Source organism: Montipora capricornis, chromosome 3 (assembly GCF_036669925.1).
Source record: "Montipora capricornis isolate CH-2021 chromosome 3, ASM3666992v2, whole genome shotgun sequence".
NCBI lineage: Eukaryota > Metazoa > Cnidaria > Anthozoa > Scleractinia > Acroporidae > Montipora > Montipora capricornis.
This window is the reverse complement of record NC_090885.1, coordinates 73419188-73434187: the sequence shown is the minus strand read 5'-3', so window position 1 is coordinate 73434187 and position 15000 is coordinate 73419188. Positions and strand designations below refer to the sequence as shown.

Here is a 15000-nt window from a genome sequence, read left to right as displayed (position 1 = left end):
TCTACTTGACCGATTTGTCTGCGGACTCAGCAACCCGAAGATACAAAATAAATTGCTGAACACAGAGGATTTGACGTTCGAGAAGGCTTGTAGGACGATTGCCAAAGCTATGGAGATGGCTGAGAGAAACACCCAGGAGTTCCGGATACACCCTACGACAAGAGAAGGCTCGCAAGTGAACCAGTTGACAACAAAGGACATTAAGAACAATGAACAATGTTTTAGGTGTGGGGGTAAACATTCAGGTAAGTCATGTAAATTTAAGTCTGCAAAATGTTATCGGTGTTCTAAGATTGGTCATTTAGCATCTGTTTGTCGAAACAGAAATGAAACCAAGAAAGGGGCAGTACACAATTTGCACAGATCTGAATCAGGTAGCGAGGATGAATTAGGAATCTATTCCCTGTACTCACTTGACACAAACTGGCCCAATTCCCAAGGTTAAAATACTCGGTAGACATGGTAATCAATAGGAAATCTTGTAAAATGGTGGTAGATACTGCTGCAGACTATTCCATAATGCCACACAGTTTATTTCAAGAGAAGTTTGCAGACATAGCCTTAACAGCATCAAATTTGTAGTGCTTTGGACATACACAGGTGAAAGGCTTGATGTGTCAGGTGAAACGCAGTGTAATGTATTTATAAGAACAAACACTATTCACTACCAGTAGTAGTAGTAGTCAATTAAAGTGGAAAGCCTACTATACTTGGCAAAAATTGGCTGAGTCAAATCAAGTTGGCATGGGTGAGATTTTTAGTGTCCCCAGTGAAAACAAGGCCAGTTCCAAGAGTCAACTACAGGGTCTTCTGTCAAAAATAGCGATTTGTTCAGCGACACTGATGCAGGCATGACAGCGCTGGAGGCACATATCACTATGAAAGGGGATGTAAAGCCAATTTTTGTAAAAGCCTGTCGCCTTCCTTATGCATTGAAGGAACAAGTAGAAAAAGAGTGCCGAAGTCCGATAACACAGTGAGAATCTGCGGTGATTACAAAGCGACTATCAATCAGGCTGGATGTTCACGAAGAAAGTCAAGAATACTTGACTATAAACACCCACAAAGGTCTGTATTCCTACAAGAAACTACCTTATTATGGGGTAAAATATCCCCAAAATGTTTCAGGCCAAAATGGACCAAATCCTCCAGGGAATCGGGAAATGTGTATGTAAGCAGGATGATATATTGGTGGGAGGCAATGATTGGCAAGAGAATCTTAAAAATACTCGCAGAGGTTTTGGACAGGCTGCATCAATACAATTTGCATCTAAAACTGTCAAAATGCGAGTTCTTAAAACCTGAAGTGGTTTACCTAGAATTTCCTATCGGTAGTGCTTACTCATGCAGGGATATTTTTGTGCGGTTTAAAACTATTTGGAGAAAGCAGAACTTAGCAAGTGCTCTTGCTATCCAAAAAGAAAATTGGGGGTAGCCATGCATTTTTTTAGAGGTAATTAAGCTTAAATTTGGAACAAGGAACACCATACATTGCTTTGTATTTTAAAGCTTTTTACTAATATTGATGATTAATTATCTTTAAAAAATGCGTGGTTACCCCCACTTTTCTTTTTGGATTTTAATAACAGTTGTTGAGATCTGCTTTTCCCGCATATCCATACAACCGCGCAAAAAATACCTTTGAATTAGTAGGCAACGTCCTTAAAGGAATTGCAATTTGAGCATCCTGGTATTTGTGCAATGAAAGCTATCGCCCGCACATGTGTATGGTGACACAAAATGGATGACGAAATTGAGAGAGCAGTAAGATTGTGCACGGTTTGCCAGAACTTAAGAAGATCTCCTCCTAGTGTTCCCTTAATACCGTGAAATTGGCCGACACGCCCTTTCCAACGTATTCACCTCGGTTTTTGTCAGAAGGGATCTGGTCATTTCCACGTAGTAGTTGATAGCCATTCAAAAGGGCTGGAGGTAAAACATATGTCGTCAACTACCACAGTGCATACCTTGGATGAACTACGTCTTATATTTGCCCAGCATGGTGTCCCAGAAGAAGTGGTTTCCGATAATGGACCTCAGTTTATTTCTAACGAATTTTCCGAGTTTATGAGCAAACACGGGGTCAAACATACTCTAGTTCCACCATATCATTCTCAATCAAATGGTGCAGCTGAGAGATCGGTAAGGGTGGCTAAGGAAGCTCTAGTGAAGTTGGTTTTAGAAGGCAACAGGACTCGGTCTCTAAAGCACAAGCTGGCTGATTTCCTTTTAAGATATCGTGCAACCCCACATAGCACCACAGGTATCAGTGCAGCCGATCTGTTAATGAAACGTCGTTTGCGTGCCCGACTAAGCTTGGTAAAACCGACGTTAGCCCAAGCGATAGAGACCAAACAGGGCATGCAGAAAGAACGTAAGGATTTAAAAAATCATAGGGAGAGGCAATTTTCTGAAAACGACACAGTTCGAGTAAGAAACACGCAAGCTAATGGTAATAGTGAAAACTGGATCCAGGGAAGGGTGGTAAAGGTTTGTGGACCTAGACGGGATATAAGACCAGATTTGTGCAGGCCGATCATTTAATTAGGGCTCAAGATAAAGAACCAAATGAGACTAGTGAGGTTGAACTACTTCTCCCTAATTAAGTCATGTCAGCAATCGCCCCCAGGTCTAGATAGTGATACAGTTTCTGATGATATTGCCAGCCAAACGCTTTTGAGGCAGATGTGAAATCTGAACCTAGTTTTGACCAAGGGGCTGAAGGCATGTCATCGCCAGTTGTTTTGAGGCCATCGTCTAGAATCAAGAAACCAGTGGACCGACTTAATTTGTAGCTTACATTCCTGTTTATGTCGCAGTACTGTTGTGTTTTCTATCCCATTTGTGGGAACAAGCAATGCAATATATTAGTATTTGGGTGCGGCTTTACCTACGATGCCTTGGTAATAAAGTGGTTGAAACCTGCCATCTTGTGTGTGGTGCTAAATGTTAGTTTACTACAGTACAGACAATTAAGAAATAAGGTAAACAAAGCCCTGAGAGCAGAAGCAAATTATTGGAAAGTGTCGTTACAAAGTACAGGAAGGCTCCACTAACGTTTCGAGCATTGTAAGGTAGTTGAACAAACAGGAGAAGGTACAAAAGAAAATTGGCCGGCTGAAGGATGAAAACAACAAGCTAGTATATGACGATTGTGAAAAAGCTATAATCATGCATACTTTTTTTTTTTCTAATATCGGCAAGACGTTGGCTAGTGTTGATATTTCATTCATCAATAGACTAACTCCTGCGATGTCAGAAATTCAGTTTGACCACGACAGGATTTCTAATAAGCGCGGCTGGCAAAATGAAAACCTACAAAAGCCTATGGTGGTGATCCTATAACTCGAAAGGAAATGAAGCTGATTGCCGAGGAGATCAGCTATAATTTAGCAAAAATTAGCAGGATGAGTTATATACAGGGAAAATATCCTACGCAATGGAAAACAGGCAGGGTGAAGGTTCTACACAAGGGCGGATCCAAGGAAGACTGTGGCAATTACCGTCCACTAACATTGCTGAGCATTCCAAGCAAAGTCACAGTGTCGATCATTTGTGACGCGATCGGGATACAGAAAAGGACTTATCCTCTGAATCTCTTCTTTTGTATTTGACGGAATCGTAGAAACAGTCAATGGATGCAGGGAAAATAGGTGGAGCTCTATTCGTAGATTTTAGAAAGGCTTTTGACTCTGTTACGTTAGCCATGATATTTTATACTATCAAATGCTTGCTTGTGGTATTAATGTACCATTAATTAACTGGATGCTAAACTATTTAGAGGGTCGTGGGCAGTTTTTGAAATTAAATGCTACTGAGTCACCCGTATTACAGGTTAGATATGGCATACTGCAGGGGTCTCTCCTAGGTCCGAGACGTTTTTCGAATTATGTGAACGATTGTCCAGACTGCGTATCTGAAGGAGAGGTACATCTCTATGCTGATGATACCACTGCGCACGTCATTGGAAATGGTGTGGATGAAGTTGCTTTGAAGCTTAATTAAATGTTAGATGAGATCCACTCCTGGTGCTCAAGGAACAGACTTACGTTACACACTGGAAAAACAGAAGTTATGATAGTGCAGAAAGAAAACATTTGTGGGTCCTTTATTGCCGCCTAGGTGTGGGGTAAAGTTGCAAAAATATACATACAAAGTGAAAATGCTGGGGGTTTTTACGGACAGTAGAATAACACGGAAGACTGAACCACATTGATCATGTCACTTAGCAACTTAGCTATAATCTAAAAGCACTGAAAAGAATAAGATTTCTTCCAACACGACTTTTAGAGCATATGTATTTTAAGACTGTGCTTTCAAGAGTGACCTACTGCATAGGAGTATGGGGAAATTTCTCAGTATCTATATTCAATGAACTGGAGAATTTGCATATCAAAGCAGGACGAATTATTCATAACGTATCTCCCAAAGTCTCAGATCACGACGTCTTAGATGTCATCAATTGGGAGACTAGGATATTTATATCAACTTAGACTGGCTACCGAGGTGTGTAAGATCAAGTTAGGTTTGAATGATAGATTACTTCCTTTTATCTATTTTACTGAATCTAAAAGGAAGGGTACACTTCTGGCCCTTAATCGCATAAAATCAGACTGCTGTTGTTTAGAACTCACTTGATAGGGCAATCTCGTTCCCAGGGCTTTTGCAGAGAAAGCCCTGGGAACGAGGTTGAACGCCCCTTCCCTTTAAAAGACTGAGAGAGCTGCCTTGAATCAGTAACAACAATAAAAGCAAGGTGACAAACGCTAACCCACACGCTTGCCGTGGGAGAACAGTTTGGCTGTTCCCAACCCAGCTTACCACATGTTTAGCATGTGAAGCTGCCACTTAAAGGGGTGCTAAACACATGCACCTGGTATGTTAGCTACGCTATGTTGATGAGGCCCAAAAGGCCGAAACAGTTGTCCATGGCTGCTAACTGACCGGGTGAAGTGGTTGTGGGCATGCGTGAGGTGTTGGCCACACCGGGTTGGTGTTAGCGTGTTTCATCTTGCTTTTATAGTCTTGAATCAGTCAACTGAGCCGAGATCGACAACCTATCAAATCGTGATGTCACGTGGCCTCTCATCTCGAGGGTTTTCTGCCCACTTTAATTAAACACACCTTTTCTTTTATTTTCTGTGCATTAAAAATTTAAGGCAGATGAAATTAACAGAAGACACATATGGGTAATTAATTTTTCACATGCATGCAATTCTCGGGTTTTGATGAGAACGACATAATTACAGTCACTGAAGGTTATTTTGCGGATCAACAAACGGTGCCCCAGTCAATGTTTTAAAGAAGTTAAAAATGTCTTTTTTTTAATTGCTGTTCCTTGCATCAGATGTGATCTGATCTGGTGCGTATTACCATATGGACGTGACCGTTCAGCAGAATAATTTATTAAAGATTGTTATCTTAAGACCTGATGCAAGTAATTAATTGGAAAAAAGTTGACAGCTCCAAAGAAGATAAAAGATATGGCCAGTAATCGAACTGACAGCCACTGACAGAAGAATAATCAGCTGTCCACTGGGAAAAAAAAACCTCGGAACGAAAGTTGAGATTTGTACCACCTATTTATCGTGAGATCGGATTAATCATGATCTATTGTTCCCTGAAATTTTACCTTAAAAAAACAAAGGTTAGTCGTTTGCGTTGAAATGATCAAGGTTTCTCCCGTCGGAGCGGAAATGAACTGGCCTATCTATTTGCGGTTACTATGTAAGCAGCGATGGGTTGTGTGACATCGCATCGCCTGCTGTGATATTTGGTCTGATATAGCTACACACAAATATTTTCCGCTGTCGTAGATGAGTTCTGGGCTTTGTCGACGATGTCTGCGGCAAATTCATCTGATCCAAACTATGATATTTATCTATCAATAATCCAGAGCAGAACGTATTGGATAAGCTTAGCAGTCTTTGGGTTCATCCTTGATGTCCTTATTATCGCAGGAAACTCTGTACTGCTTTATGCAATTTACAAGGATCCTCGAAATTCACTTCGCACTCCGCCTGGCCTCCTCGTCGCCAACTTGAGCGTCGCAGATTTGCTATTAGGATTATTCAATGTGTCTCTTGTGGCTATCAGGGATGTTTATCGTTCTGAGCTAATTCACATGCCGTCTCTCGCCATATTGAAAGCAGTCATGTATACTGTGTTAACCACCACTTTATTCGTGAGCAGTAATACAATCATTGCCATGTCAGTGACATGTTATGTGGCAATCAGCAGTCCGATGGAATACAAAGCAATAATTACTAAGAAAAGAATCAAGATCTATTTTGCTGTGCTATGGGTAATGTCTTTAGGAACATGTGTTCTGCCCGTTACGAGCGTCTCCGAGGAGACATATACTATGATTTATCTACACACCCACGCCACCATCCCCGCAATTTTGCTGACGGTTGTCTACGTAAAGGTGTTCCGCGCACTCGCGAGACGAACGCGCGAACTGCAACAAGGAGGTTACGACAAAATGGCAACAAAATCACTGGAACGCGAGAGGACTATGGCTTTTGCGGTTGTCACAATTTTAGCCTTGTTCTATATCACGTATATACCTCAATATATCACTCTTCATCTGTTATACTTTTGTAAACCTTGTCAAGAATCCTTGACTTTTCACGAGATTGACGTAGCATTATCTCGATTTTTGTTTTTAAACTCAGCCATTAACCCTTTTGTGTACTCCTGGCGGGTACCCAAGTATCGCCAAGCTTTAAGAGACTGTTGGAGGAGTTGTCGTGGTCAACCATACGGAATAACAGCTCAGGGATCCGTTTCACAGTCAAGTCAAATGAATACATCGAGGATTGCCCAAAACCTCTTCCTGTCGAATACAAAAAGAACTCAAACTGATGCATCTGAAATAACCAGTCTTTAGCACTCGGATTTAAAGAAGATATTATTGAATTGAAATCCAAAAAAAATATTTTCTTTAAATTACACGTAATTACATGAAATATGATAGAAACTGAGATTACCGGTAATGATTCTTAGCCGAATAAAGTGTGGAATGTCAGTTCCTGAAATCACTTCTCTAATCTGTTATTTGTTCTGAGACCCCGTTTTACGCTGAAAACATTTTTTTTCCCGGCTTGAGAGGATCACTCGCCACAGCGAGGGACCTTTTCATTCATTTCCTTAAAAAATGCAGCGAACCGTTAAAACGAGAAACAAAACGTTTTGCTCGGCTGCTCAGGTCATCTCCATAACAAGCTCCTCGAGCACCTATCACTTTGCTCTTGACTCAGTTAAATGGGACAACATTTTTCTCAAGAAAACACTGTATGATTTGATTTGTAGGGGAAGATAACTCTCTTGCCCGCTGCAACCTTTGTAAGTTACGTCAAGAGTCAATAATTAAGCTTCGATTGGAAAAAGAACGCCATACATTGCTTTGCATTTTAAAGCTTTTTACAAATACTGTTGATTAATTATCTTCAAAAAATGCGTGGTTACTCCCAATTTTTTTTTTTTTTTTTTTTTGGATTTCAATAACAGTTGTTAAGATTTGCTTTCCCCGCATATTCAGTAAACCGCGCAAAAATACCTTTGAATTAGCAGGCAGCGTCCTTAACTAACTAGATAAGTTGAGTTGCAGTACTTTCGAATAAAAAAATTACAACTACTGTTATTATTATATTGATTGTTTCGTTGGAACTTAGCGAGAGCTATTACTAGTATTAGTTAGTCGGCGCTAAATATTCTGCCTAGTATGCTTGAAGGGAGTGTCACTTAACTAGCCACACAAAACCACAAACGCAAATATACTCACGAACATTATGACACATAAATGAGTTATCATAAGTGATTGCGGTTTCAAAACATTCCTTTCCTCTCGTGCCTGTCCTTTCAATACCCGTGGTTTAATATTAACGTGGTGGAAGAATAGAAAGGAAAAATGTTTCAATTTCAAATTAATGCCAGTCGAGTAAGCGACAATGCTTTTGACCTCCAAGAGAACGAGCCAGTAAGCAAGAGTCGCACCAATTCGGTCAGTTAAAGTGACTTAAGAATGCGGCCTAGGGGTGCAGCGATCAGTACTTGTTTTAAGTGAGGCGAAATAAGAAATTCGCCTCGGAAAAAAGTCATTGTTCCGTGTAAATAGGAGGTTATGCACACATAACAAAAAAAAAAGTGCTTCTTATTTAGCCTCGGCCATGTACAATTGTCTCCAATTTTATTTGATTAAAGCGGATAGCCTTCTTCCAGCAGTTTCAAAACCCCTTCCTTGTTTTTTAATTCTTTTCTCAGTATATACTGACAGGAAGACAATTGCACCGGACGTTATTTCCTACTTTTGATGTTGATCGGTATTCCTAGGTTACTACGAGGGCCCATCCGTTTACAAAGCATATCTGCCGCTGGCTACTGAATCCAGTTGGCAGCCAATCGTTCTTCTGTCGGTTTAACGACTATCTTTTCCTATTTTCTTTTCTTTATGATCACAAAAATGGGCGACTTCAGAATATCTGGCCACTATTCTGACTATTGCTTTCTTAAGCGGCGTCGTTTGAAGAACGAGGCATTTCTATTCTCATGCAAATGTAGCCGGGTATTCTGGAGTTATTAATTCAAATGTCTTATCAGCTGAACTGAAGTCATAGTTCCAGAAATATACGTGATACGTCTTGAGCGCATCAGTAGCTATCACATCACATCTGGTGGAAGGAAAAGCCATTTTTAGAAAAGGTAATTTTCAATAACTAAAGTTTTGACTTGGTCTTATAAAAGAACTGTTAAATGATCCACAAAATAACCTGAAAATGACTATAAAAGATTTCGTGGTATTACGTGAAAAAGTTATTGCCAATAGGTCGTCTTTTAGTTTCACCTGCCTTAAATATATAAATGCACATATGGTCTCGTTCATTACTTATAATCATGACTCCTTAGGTAAAAATAAAGATGATGTGAACTTAGAAAGCATAATTAAGTTTTGATAAAGTGACAATATTAATGAGTAGATAGTTGTCAACTTGGACAAATGGTTCTTAGGACAATCCTCTTCAACGCAGATGAGTCAGATGAACTGACAGGACTATGGTTTTATTGGCGCTGATCTAATACAATATATGAAATACTTCCATTTTTTAAATTCGACGGAGCGACCTCAGAAAATCCGGCCACCATTGTCTCTATGTAACGGCACCGTTCATGTGCAATTGGGCAGTCAATTTTCAATCAATCCCATACCATTACCAAGATTTTATGTTTTTATATGTTTCCTTAATTTCCTCCGTCAATATTGAACAAACGCGAGGCACTTAAGGATCAGCGCGCATTTCACTTGATGACTCTTCAGTCATTCAGCAAGTAACAAGTTCCGAGTCATTAATTGACAACTTTTAGCTTCCCTTGCCTCGTTCCTTTGTTGATACAAAAAAAAGCTTGTTGTCTGATAGAATACTCTATTTTTTTCTGAGATTGACAAAGGACGCAACTTCGGCTTGTCGTTTTTCTTCGTGTCCTCGTGCGAGTCCTCGCTTTCCATTTTCTCTCCCTCTAGTGTCAATTATTTTTGCCACCGGATTCGCAAATATCACGCCGATGGGTAGTGATAATGTTTGTTTTTAGTCGTGGATACGCGAAGCGTATACTAAATGACAATCGTTAGGGGTCTGAATATGCAAATTTGTCATTTACTCAGATGTAAACTAATCGATCGATAAGTCAAGGACCAATCTAGATTTTTTCAAGTTATGCCAATTTGTCACTCATTCAGATGAATTCAACTCGATATGGCAACGATCAATATCGATTTTCCGACGTTTCCCTTTCCTAAGCAATGACGCAGCTAAATACGTTATAATATTCTTCGACTTTTCTTCTTTCCGGCGGGGTCTGAGGTCTTATGTCTTAGTTTTCGGGACACCCTCTGGTACTTCATAGGCTTTTAACAACCTCGTAAATTTTGTAAAGGAACCGAAAACACCGGTTGGCGATTATTTTCACCTTGGTTCTTTTGCATCTATAAAATGCAACTAAATACAGCATGTTTCATGATCCGTTCTAGATTTCGTGAAAGGTTAAAAAGTTTTGGAAACAATCCTTGTTTTTACTTATCGCAAACTGAGGCATTCGTAGCTGTTTACATAGTTGAGGACCCTTCAGATATTTCAAAATGACCTGGTGTAGCCTGCCAATGATAACGAATTCTCAGTTATTATTTCCTAACAAGATCAGACAGCAACTGATCGCAACAGAACTCCAAGTTTTGTAAGCAGTTCTCCTTTGATTTAACACTCCAGCGGCAGTTCATCATGATAAAGAAGGCCTACTCTGAGACCTTAAGTCGCTTTAAGTCGCCTGAATTCCACAAACACAACACACCTTAAAGTTAGCCTAAAACAATTGAGAATGAGTGAATAAAGTGGTGGCAAATCAAGGGAGGCAATAATGGGTGGGGCAGGGAGTTGCCTCCTGTTACCCATTTGAAAGGCGCTGATGAGACTGGCGAACTCCACATAGGAGAGGCCAGAACACACAAGAGGACATGCAGCAGAGATACGTGTAAGTGTTTGCAGGAATCATGTAAGTCCTGATTAAATATCTGTGACAAGCCTTTTTTTCTTAGCTTTGCCTTGCAACATGTAGATCTATTGGAGACACCACAAACAAGATTCTAGACTCCACACATTTTATTTTTGCCATTTGCTTGTTACAAAAACAAGTATTAAACATGACAGCCCATAAAAATAGTTCAGTCTTAAGCTATTAATTTGTCACTTTTGTGAGGAGCTGCGGTGATATGATGCCCCAAAATATTTTTGCAACTTTAAATAACATAACGAAACAAACTTAAGCTCAGTAACAAGGATTGAAATTGTTTACTTTAGATGTAATACTGATGTAAGCTTAACTTTAACTAAACAAAAGGCCTAGAATGTCTATTGTAAGGTAATGAGAAGTCTTACTCCAAGCATTTCATGCAATTTTGCTCGATTTATATATAGTTAGTCGAGTTCTAGATGGCGATGCTCTTCACGAGAATACATATTTTAGTCAAGTAGAAGGGATCAACCAACCTTTATGTTATTCCGCCACATAAAATTCCCAAAACAATTTTCGCATATCTTGTAAGCGAATGCATGCACGGTATGTACACTGCATATCCACTAAACTCCCCAACTCCGAGGAAACCTGCTCTAAACTGCTCTTTGTATACGGTTCATGCGTAACTTGATAGATGAACTCACAGCCAAAGCTCAAAGAAATTCTTTTAAATTTATGTGCCAGGCAAGTAAACCAGACATCCGCAGAAATTCTCATGTAGGGCAAGTGTTGCATGTACATTTTTCATAACTGATGCAGGAATAAAAATGGCGACCGTACCACAAAAGCTCACACTATTTATTCTTCCTTTAAAACCTCACTGTGCTGATCGATCGCGTAGAAATGCCTCATCATCATGTAATTTTTAGCATTGGGTTTTGCATGTACCTCTGGAGGTGAAAGGCTACTCTGAGAATGTTATGGTCACGTGACTTGACTCAAGCTCACGCGAGTCTACACATAGAGACATGGACACTAGCTGGAAAATCAAAATGGCGTACGAAAGATTTTGTTGGGTAAAGAGACTTGTTTCCATATCTTAAAGTGCCCTTGGACGTGAGGTGCCTGGGGTGGCGGTAGGGGGTGAAGGGTACAATAGTTGAAACAACCCAAACCTTTACAAAAATGCTTACCTTAGGCCTAAACAATATGCTTTAGATAATGTTTAGGCCTAAGGTTAGCATTTTTGTATGGGTTTTTCTTGTTCCAGGCCCTCCACGTCCAAGGGCACTTTGAGATATGGAAACAAGTCTTTACCAGATTGTTGATGATCGCAGATAGAGGAGGAGCCTACAAAGTGTCAAAAATGACTAAGGAAAAGAAGTTTCATTGAGAAAGAACTTGGTATACGGTACTCGGTACGTTATATTGGAGTTATATTGCCATTGGAATGGTGTATAATTTACCAGCTTTCGTGCAGAAATTGACAGTGCAAGCTGCAGGAATCTTGCAGGTAAGTTTTACTAGATAAATAATTATTTTTCTCTCATTTGTGAAATAGTTTGAGCTTCAATAGTTTGACTTCCTTGTTGTTTATTTTTGTTTACATTATGAATTTTCTAGAAGTCTTATTTAAATTATGTCTCTCTTTTGATGAATATATAAATAAGTTTCGTAGCTATCAGAAAAAAAAAATTGCAATACACTGTAACTTTAATTATATTTAACAGTTATTTGCCAAAGGCAAAGTGAGTGTATAACTTCGGAGGATCGATAATCGACACAATTTATTTCTGTTGTGAAGGTCACGAGTGCCTGCGGGAGCCCAGCCATTTTGTTTGCTTTATATTCACCAGCTACTGCGGTAATTATGAAATCATATTATTATTTCCATAGGAAACCACTCAACCAATCAGATTGGTGGAAACTCTCTGTTCATCTCCGAAATTCTGCTAATTATTTATTATGGTTGCTGTTATTCCAGCCCAGCATTTTATAGCTCTAGTGGCATTCAGACATAGACATTGACACTGTCATGTAGTGATTCAAAACTGTGAAATTTTTTTTGTCGTCTTTCTGATTTTGGAAAAGAAATATGGAGACTTTTGACTTGTTGATATCCTGTGACTTAAGTGGAATAGGCAATTTAAGTTGCGTAAGGTTCCTTTAAATCTCGAAATAAAATAAGTAAATATCCAACTATTAATTTATAAATAGATTGCAAACGTCACTCGGCTTACCACGAAAGGACATCAGCAAACTCAGTTTTAGTTAAAAGTTTGTGGTATCTCAATGAATCGATTTGGGCTGTCAGTGATCTCAAACTCAAATGTCCGTAAATATACTTCCTTTAGCGGCTCATTTCGTGGCGTTTTCTTGAACTGATGGTCGGGTCCAACTGCTCAGTCCTCCAACCCACGTTGAAAGGCTTGCGAATTGCACTTAACGACAAAATATCTCGTCCCTAATAAACTATGATAAATGTAGCTGTAATAAGAAGCACTAAGTAAGAACAAATCCCGACGGATGTCTACGATAACGAACGATTTAAAGACTCTTCAGGAAAAACGCACCGACAGAGAAATGGAGGTTTCATATCATACGAAATATCGGATTTCGTTTACCTGCGAGGCCTGAACAATCTCCTCAGCTCCAAATTGAGTCTTAGGCCCTGATTACATGAGACAGGTACGAACTCAGAGTTTACATAAGCCCGAGTTTACATAAGCCCGGTCTGAAAGTATGAAGGGATTACATGAGACCGGTAGGAGACTTGCGGGCGGCCCCTTTGGATTCTTACTTGTTATCCGCCATTCTAGTTTATCCGCCATCTTGAAATGGTGCAATAGCTCTCTTGCGCATGCTCAAAACAATGATCTCGACCGGTCTGAGACCGGTGTCAAATCAGTTCGAGTTTACATGGTTCCACAGTCCGACTTCAGACCTGTCCGAGTCATTCGTGTCGGTTCAGCAACCAGTATGAGTGAAACCGGCATGAGATGACTTTTCACACCAGCTTCATGTAAACAAAAACAAGCATTTGTGTGGAAACCGATCTGAAGTCATACAGGTTTGAGTTCGTACCGGTCTCATACATTTCTTTTTATGCGTTTACATGAGACCGGCCACACAATGAACTCAGACCGGTCTGACTTCGTCTCAGGTGCTAGACCTAGACCAGATATTCTCGTACCGGTCAGAGTTCGTCCGTTCTCATGTAAATGATGATAAATATCAGACCGGGTCTGGAAATTTCAAGCCTGTATGCTTTTGGGTCATACCGATACATAACGGTCTGAGTTCATCCCGGTCTCATGTAAATACCCCTTTACTCTAGGTGCCAGAGGAATTTTTTTCCAAGGTCCGATCGAGAGAACGCTACGCGAGACGATGGCAACGGCCGAGGACTGAAAAGAGAGGACTCGCACGAAGACCCGAAGAAAAACGGACCTCAGACGTTGGCCTCGACTCGCGTAGCGTTCTCTCGGACCTTGGGGGAAAAATCCTATTCTTACCCAGGGTAAGTGATCCTTCCCCTTATTCACTCATTTTTCTTATTAACGGTTTCTTATAGCAGTTGGCATAGGCTAATCCTCGTTCCCAGGGTCTCCCTTTCTTGCCTTCCCTCTCCAGGGGAGGGGTGAAGAGAGACATGACTGATTCTGCGATATCCGTCTTCCAAAAATCTTTTATTGTTCCTTATTCATGCTTCAATGATGATATTAAATTCTTGACGAATCACTTAATCCCTTGGTTTGGTCGCTTTCCTCAAACTCTTTGCTCAAATAAGCAAGTTCAACTTCCCTTAACGGATGTTCTTTGACAGATTGTCCAATTCTTCGACTTCCAAGTGACGCTGATCTGTGTGTTACTGGTTTTCTCGGTTTATTCAGGAGTATCTTAACGCAGTCGCCAAAGGCTCGTCGGTACCTTGGAAGTTTCCAGGCGTAGATGAACGGGTTTATCGCTGAATTTATGAAAAGAAACCGAGAGAAGACCACATCGATTTTGTGGAAAGTCACCGACTGCTGGCAAGATGAGCAGAAGTGAAGCAAGTGGAGTGTCACGTATTGAGGCATGTATGACAAATAAAACATGGCCAAGACGGTGATAATTGTAACAGACATTTTTCGTTCTCGTTCCAGCAGATATGCGCTGTTGTCTGCAGAAACCACCCCACGAAGTTGAAGCTCGCGTTTGCTTTTTACAAGAGAACGAAACACATTTACATATATCACCGTCAATATTATAGCAGGTAATGAAGCATGAGTGTGAAGATATATCATGGTATAAGTCTTTTCAGGTATACTCGTCGCTGGAAGAACGCAGGTCGACATAGATATTATCCATAAAACTAAGATAAAGATTTTGACTCTTCCTTTGGTGATGATATTTTTGTAGTCCATTGGCTTGTTAATGGATACGTAACAGGCAGTCGACATGGCTATCATCGTATAACAGCTGACGAATAGAGTTGTGGTCAACACGGTGTAG

At 40.2% G+C, this 15000-nt stretch overlaps 2 protein-coding genes and 1 pseudogene across 2 annotated transcripts in view; 2 read left to right on the top strand and 1 right to left on the bottom strand.

Moving 5' to 3' along the window:
• LOC138040792 (uncharacterized) overlaps positions 1-204 on the top strand; it is a 562-nt pseudogene extending 358 nt beyond the window's left edge.
• A 5271-nt stretch (positions 205-5475) lies between these two features.
• LOC138044026 (adenosine receptor A2a-like) lies at positions 5476-7553 on the top strand. Its single transcript, XM_068890611.1, has one exon. It carries the CDS (start codon positions 5840-5842, stop codon positions 6890-6892), a length of 1053 nt encoding a protein of 350 aa, XP_068746712.1. The 5' UTR covers positions 5476-5839; the 3' UTR covers positions 6893-7553.
• A 4502-nt stretch (positions 7554-12055) lies between these two features.
• The window catches only part of LOC138044025 (adrenocorticotropic hormone receptor-like), a 3593-nt gene continuing 648 nt past the window's right edge, over positions 12056-15000 (bottom strand). Inside the window, exon 1 of the mRNA XM_068890610.1 lies at positions 12056-15000. This exon is cut by the window's right edge and continues 648 nt beyond it. Coding sequence (XP_068746711.1) covers positions 14229-15000 — 772 coding nt within the window. The 3' untranslated portion in view covers positions 12056-14228.